Raw genomic sequence first — 6,158 nt, 5'->3', positions numbered from 1 at the left:
CTTGTTCTTCAACAATCATATTTTACCAACTTTTTTGAAGACATGCATTAAAATGATGATATCATAATTTTTTCTCTTAATTCTTTGTCATTAACTAGGCGCATGGAATTTCTGAAAAATATAATTCTACAATTTTGTTCACCACCCACCAGCCAAATTGCCATTTTAAGGTTTGAAAAGTTCAAACCATCATAACATCCATCCAAAGTATTATCCACTATAACATCCAAAGTATGATTCTAGAGAAGTCACATTTTTGATAGAACTATGGCCTACATTAACAAACAAAAAGAAAATTAACAAAGTTATGATTCCAACTTGACCTCTTTTTTTCAACTTTTCCTCTTACATTTACAAGAAAAAGGAAGAAAAGAACTTTCCCTCTCTCTTTTATTTTTAGGTATGCCATTGTGCACAAAAGTTCCTGATACAATCATATACTGTAAACTTTAATGGTTCAAAATATAATATCCCAACCCCTTTTTTATGTCAACACCAACTCAAAAGTGATTCTCTTAAATCAATCTCTTTTGCTTCTAACATTCCTTCATTGCTCCACAAGTTATTGCTTAATGGGACTTCTCTGAGAGGCTTAATTTAGTTGTCTCTTTCTTAATTGTTATTTTGTTAAAGTGGGTTCTTTATTGTGATTGTAATTTATATACAATAGGCTTCAAGGTATACTCTCCAAGGAAGGGATTTCTTGCATGTGGATATTGTTTTATAATCAAGAGATAGAAAGAGTGTGTTGGGATTGCTTCTAATTGCCATGCAATTGTTAATCTATTGAAGCTAGAAGAAGCTTATGTGTTGTAGTTCTCTTCACCTTTCTTTGTCAGAGGAGGAGCTATCTAAGAAAGCAATATGCTTGCATTAAAAAGAGAAAAAACAGTTGTTATATTTGTTTGGTTTGTTCTTCTTACTATTATTGTACCATCCGTGGAATCGGCGCGAAATATCACGGATCAAAGCCATAATGATAGCCAATCCAGGCCCTTGAAGGTAAAATTACATTTCAATTTCTGGGAATGTAGGGGTGTTCATGCTAAACATATACCAGTACAATGTGCTATGAAGTTTGGTATTGTATGCTAAACATATATTTTTTTTTTCTTTAATCTTTATTCTCTCTTTTTCTTTCAATCATGAAAATGATACATTTTAAAGTTGCCAAAGATAAATTGATGATATCTTTGTTTCTTCTAATTTGCAAATCAATTCCTTCTGTTTGTCAAATGTCTTTTTAAAAACAAAATCTTGTAGAAACCTACATTGAAAAGGTTTTTCATCAATTATTATGAAAATTTCATCATTTTATAGTTTTTATTGAAGCACAACAAAGGATATTGTTTTGGTTGCATTAATTATATGCCAAGATGTTTCCATCTGTTCATTGGGTATAGATGACATTTTTCATTTTCCAGGGTTTTTACGAGTAATTTGAAGGTTTTGCAGGGCTAGAGATTAATATTTTACTAATAAGTAATAATTTAAATTAACTTCTTGCAGCTGAATCCAAAACTGTCATTGCAAATTAAGATCCATGCATTGCTCCTTTGGGGTTCAGTTGGATTCTTGATGCCGATTGGAATACTGGTAATAAGATTTGCAAGCAGCTGCACCTGCGGCAAATACTCCAGAGTCCTGTTTTACTTGCATGTGGTTTTACAGGTAACTAAACTCTCTTTTCTCTTTTCTTGCTATTACTAAACTTCATGGACATCCTCTTATAGCTCTAACAAAGAACAATTTCAGATGATACTGTACTGATATTCTACTGGTATCAGGCTAATATGGTCTGGTAATTGGTATGACATGATGGCTCGATATTGGTTTGGCCACCTTTGCAGCAATAATGTGTAGTGTTGCTTGAAATATTTATAATTAGTGCAAAATATAGATTATTGATTGAATGATCTACTGACAGACTGCAGCAGTTGCACTTGCCACAGCAGGGGCAGTTTTGTCACTTAAAAATTTTCAGAACTCCTTCAACAATACTCATCAAAGAATTGGATTGGCGCTCTATGGCTTCATTTGGTTTCAACCTCTGCTTGGTTTCTTAAGGCCAAATAGGTATGAAGGCTATTTTAATCATATGAAAATTATGAAAATTATGAAAATAATGGATTCTGATCAAGTGATTCCTCTTTTTGAAATTTGGGCATTATTAGAAGTCAGCTATGCCTGTTATAGCATCATATAACCATATTTATTCCTTTGAATACCTTGCTGGTAAGAGGCCTCAAGAATCCTTGCTGCTGGATTGTATTTTTTTTTGTTGACACTGTTACCTTTTACTTTATTTGTATTTCTACCAGCATTTGTAATAATCACTTATGCTTTGCTCCAACAAACACACGAATGCTTACACATGGCAAATAATTTACATCACACAACAATTTCATTTTAATTTCCCTTCATTTTTATATCTTTTCATTAGGGGTGTAAAAGCAAGGAGTGTTTGGTACCTGATTCACTGGCTGATTGGAATCATTATTTGCATGGTGGGAATAGCAAACATCTACATCGGCCTCCACACGTACCACGAGAAAACCTCCAAGAGTGTAAGGCTATGGGTAGTTCTTTTCACCATAGAGATTTCTTTGATCGGTTTCGCCTATCTATTACAAGATCGATGGCAATACATTTTGGAACAAGGAGCTCGGCATTGTGATGAGCAGATCAGACCCACTGACAATATGAACTCTCCAAGCACAAGTGTCAATAAAGAACATGTTGCGATTCCTCGTATAAGAGATTTTCTAGATTGATCATTGCTCTTTTGATTTTTTTTTTTTTTTTGGTTTTTTGTTTATATTTTCATCCAATTTCGTTCAGTAAATACTTGGTTTTGGTTGTAAAATGTGTTTTTGCAGTGCTCTTCAGCGCAAAAACCAGTGTTGGGTAAAAATATATTTTCCAGAAAAAGTGGTTGGCAATTATTCCCAAATCATTCTATCTTTTCTCTTTTCTTTAGCTTTTGACTTTTGCTTTCCCCTTTCAAATTTATTACTGGTAAGCAACAACCATTCATGTCTAGTCGTAGGTCCCAATTCTAGCTGGTAGTTAATGTCTAAAATTAATAATCATAGATACCAGAAAAATAAAAATAAAAACTACAAAATTTCCCTTCTATAAAGTATAAACTGTACATAAGTAACAATACTATAACATCATGCCTTGAAGAAATGAAATTTTATCTATATGTTCAAATCAAGGCATGAGGTCTACATAGCCAGTTAGAACAGCAATTGCCAGTATGGCAAATGGAGGGACAATAACAAATATGCCGATTGTTGCAAAGAAAACCGAGTCGTTTCTCTTACCGACTTCATTTAGGAGAGCTTGCCTCTTGATATTTCTCTTCTTAGAAATGGTGAGTGTGCTTTTTTTAAGCTTCTTTCCTAGAGGGAGAGTGAACTCACCTCTTGTCTCTCCAAATAGTTCTGATAGCTTTTCTCTAATTGTAGACCTCTGCAATTCGGTGCCGTCACTCCTGTAGCCTGAAAGAGAGCAGAATGAGTTTTGATTTTATTTTTCTGGTATTTTTTGCACCTTTAACTTGAAAAAAGCGTACTATTCCCTTTGAAAATAAAAATGTGCTGATGCATCCAATATCTAAAACAGAGCTTTTAACAGGTTAAGTTACAGTTCCTACCCAATAAAAATCGAGCATTGCTCACTAAATTCCCCATAGGTAAAAGAAACTTTAACATGTTGACCACATCATTTCAAAATTTGTTGTGATCAATAATATTGAAACCACACAAATCATAAGGATTTCTGTACCAGAACTGGTACCGACCTGACATTGCTGGTACCTTCAAAGCAATGCAATTGGATAAGGATTACGAACCATCCTGAACTTCTGTCAGGAATTTATACCATGCAGTTGGATCAGAGCTTCATTTTTTCAATTATTTCTGTACCAAAGATATTGGTGCAGTATACTAGTTTGTTTAGACAGGAACAATGATGTACTGTGTACTGGTACTAGTAGCTGTTACTACTGGTATGGTTGTAAGCGTACCAGTAGCAGAAGAGGAGGGAGATGCTGTAAGCTGCTCCAACATATCCAACTGAGACTGAGCAGATGAAACTTGAAAAACTAAAAATCAAACCATATGATTAGGTGAATAATCATTATATAATCTTCTTGTTTTTGAAAATTACAAACAAGAAATAGAAGAGACACCTTCTACAGTGGGATCTTCAGTGACACCCTCGGGTGTGGCAGCTTTGCACTGGCACGTGAGATTGGGTTTGAATGGAAATCTCTGAGACTTGAAGAAAGCGCCTGAAGGCTGGAGCTTGAATGGAGCCGTGGAGAGAGACGAAGAGGAAGAAGAGAGGTTCAATGCCATGTTTTTTTTTTTTTTTTCTTTTTTCTTTTTTGTGTTGCCAACCAAAATTCGTTCATATTTTGCATAAATGTTCTTAGGTTTTTTTATTTATTTATTGTGATTTAATTTTGGTGATGATTCTGCGCCACGGGAGTAGAGAATGAAAGAGCACCTCTTGTTTATAGTCGGATCCTATCCAACAATGATTGGAGATTTTTGTGATTTTGTGCAATTATTGATCGTTTGATTGAAATTGGATGGTTAGATTATTCAGGTGATTTTGAGGTAATGGTTCAGATTTGCTAGATTGTTCTGTCTAAATTGGAGATCTATGTCTGCATCCGGTGTGGACTCGTAAATAATTCGCTAATAATTTGCTGTTTATTTTTTTATATATTTTTTAACCGAATTTTAAATGAAACACAAAAAAAAATGTATAATACATTTTTTTTTCACAAAATACGAGTAACAAATTATTTGAGAGAAAAACGCAAAAAAAAATGCAATTTCTTTTTTAAAAACTTTTTTTTGTTACTTTTGTAGTTTTTTTTGCTTTTTTATTGTACCGAATCATTTCTTAATTATATCTAAAGTATACCTGAATTACGAATTTTTGATCCTGCCGATTCGAACTCGAACTATTTGTTTGTCACTGTGCTTAGAAGCAGCAGTTCATTTTTTAGGGTTTATATTCTATTTATTCTTGAAATTTTTCTTTAATTTTCTATTAACCCTTATAATTTTTATTATATCCAATATGGCTTTAATTTTTTTTATTTTTTTCTATTTATTTATAGAGTTTAAACAATAACAAATTGATTGATCAAACTTCCCTAGAAGCAATTTAGCTAGATTTTGTATTCTTTTTTAATAAAAAATTTTAAATTCAAGAAATCATATAAATAGAAGAGAATGGTCTGTCACAATAATCATTGAAGACTTAAATTAATAAATAAAAAATATATTTATATTTCATTTTTGTTCTGTGAGTGAAAAGCTATAACAATCTATTATATTACATAAATGATCAAGTATATACAACTATCTAAATTATCCATCGTTCAAATAGTTTTAAAAGCTATTTTCAATGACAATCAAATTCCTTAAAGTCAGGATCTCAAATAATAAAACTATATGCTTTTAAAAAAATTGAAATTTGAAAAAAAAAAAAATTCTAAAACATAATTCTAAACTTGAACAGGTCATGTTATCTTTACTCCTCTTTTTTTTATATATATAGTTGTATATATATCCAGACAATATTTCAAATAGCAATAAAAGCATTAGAAATAAAAGGTGGTGCACTAAATATTTCAGAGTTGTATATTTGATCCTTACTAACTTTAATTGAATTATTCAATGTTATTAATTAGAATTGGATAAGATATCAACTCGATAAAATTTTGAGTCAGCGATTTACTAATTGGACCGGAGGATCAACTGATTATTACTGATTTATTAAATACTTACACACATATGTATGAATATACAAAGATTATTATAAAATATTCATATTTTTATATAATATATGTAAAGGTTTGCACATACACATATTCAATAATAAAAAATAAGACCGAATTTTAAAAAAATATTAAATTTAAAATCCAAATAAAATGATAATATTGAATTTATTAGAAAGAGATCAAGATTACTTTGTAATAACAATAAACTATGTTCTGAATGAAAAATAAAATGGCTTACAAAAGTTACGAAAATTAGAATGAATAATAAAATAATAACAATCATTATTTTGAAACAAATAAAGATGTATTAATAGATATAACTTTTATATTATAGATAGTTGATTAATTT

General features: G+C 31.2%; 2 protein-coding genes across 5 annotated transcripts; one reads left to right on the top strand and one right to left on the bottom strand.

The window, feature by feature from the left end:
- Positions 1–381: 381 nt before the first annotated feature.
- Positions 382–2,931, top strand: LOC144562631 (cytochrome b561 domain-containing protein At2g30890-like). 3 transcript variants are annotated; one of them, XM_078311839.1, is made up of 5 exons: positions 382–400; positions 671–1,002; positions 1,510–1,671; positions 1,928–2,076; positions 2,444–2,931. In XM_078311839.1, the coding sequence occupies exons 2-5, from the start codon at positions 865–867 to the stop codon at positions 2,772–2,774; spliced, it is 780 nt and encodes a 259-aa protein (XP_078167965.1). In that variant the 5' UTR covers positions 382–400; positions 671–864; the 3' UTR covers positions 2,775–2,931. The 3 variants fall into 3 exon arrangements, with proteins under 3 accessions (XP_078167965.1, XP_078167963.1, XP_078167964.1); XM_078311838.1 differs by lacking the exon at positions 382–400 and adding an exon at positions 414–506; XM_078311837.1 differs by lacking the exon at positions 382–400 and having other exon boundaries at positions 408–1,002.
- LOC144562632 (myosin-G heavy chain-like protein) lies at positions 2,784–4,431 on the bottom strand. Of its 2 annotated transcripts, none has more exons than XM_078311841.1 (3): positions 4,199–4,431; positions 4,034–4,111; positions 2,784–3,506 (listed from the first exon to the last, which is right to left on the bottom strand). In XM_078311841.1, exons 1-3 carry the CDS (start codon positions 4,365–4,367, stop codon positions 3,217–3,219), a joined length of 537 nt encoding a protein of 178 aa, XP_078167967.1. In that variant the 5' UTR covers positions 4,368–4,431; the 3' UTR covers positions 2,784–3,216. The 2 variants fall into 2 exon arrangements, with proteins under 2 accessions (XP_078167967.1, XP_078167968.1); XM_078311842.1 differs by having other exon boundaries at positions 4,034–4,102.
- Between the last annotated feature and the right edge of the window lie 1,727 nt (positions 4,432–6,158).

Source organism: Carex rostrata, chromosome 12 (assembly GCF_964058835.1).
Source record: "Carex rostrata chromosome 12, lpCarRost1.2, whole genome shotgun sequence".
Lineage (NCBI taxonomy): Eukaryota > Viridiplantae > Streptophyta > Magnoliopsida > Poales > Cyperaceae > Carex > Carex rostrata.
Note: the sequence above shows the minus strand (reverse complement) of the source record. Positions and strands in the feature narration are given on the sequence as shown.

What these genes read in the sequence shown, in the direction of transcription:
- LOC144562631 (XM_078311839.1), top strand. Translation starts at nt 865, where the DNA reads ATGCTTGCATTAAAAAGAGAAAAAACAGTTGTTATATTTGTTTGGTTT. An exon ending in GCCAATCCAGGCCCTTGAAG is followed by an intron (nt 1,003 to 1,509) that starts GTAAAATTACAT and finishes AACTTCTTGCAG; the next exon opens with CTGAATCCAAAACTGTCATT. An exon ending in ACTTGCATGTGGTTTTACAG is followed by an intron (nt 1,672 to 1,927) that starts GTAACTAAACTC and finishes ATCTACTGACAG; the next exon opens with ACTGCAGCAGTTGCACTTGC.
- LOC144562632 (XM_078311841.1), bottom strand. Translation starts at nt 4,367, where the DNA reads ATGGCATTGAACCTCTCTTCTTCCTCTTCGTCTCTCTCCACGGCTCCA. An exon ending in TGAAGATCCCACTGTAGAAG is followed by an intron (nt 4,112 to 4,198) that starts GTGTCTCTTCTA and finishes TTTGATTTTTAG; the next exon opens with TTTTTCAAGTTTCATCTGCT. An exon ending in TCCCTCCTCTTCTGCTACTG is followed by an intron (nt 3,507 to 4,033) that starts GTACGCTTACAA and finishes GCTCTCTTTCAG; the next exon opens with GCTACAGGAGTGACGGCACC.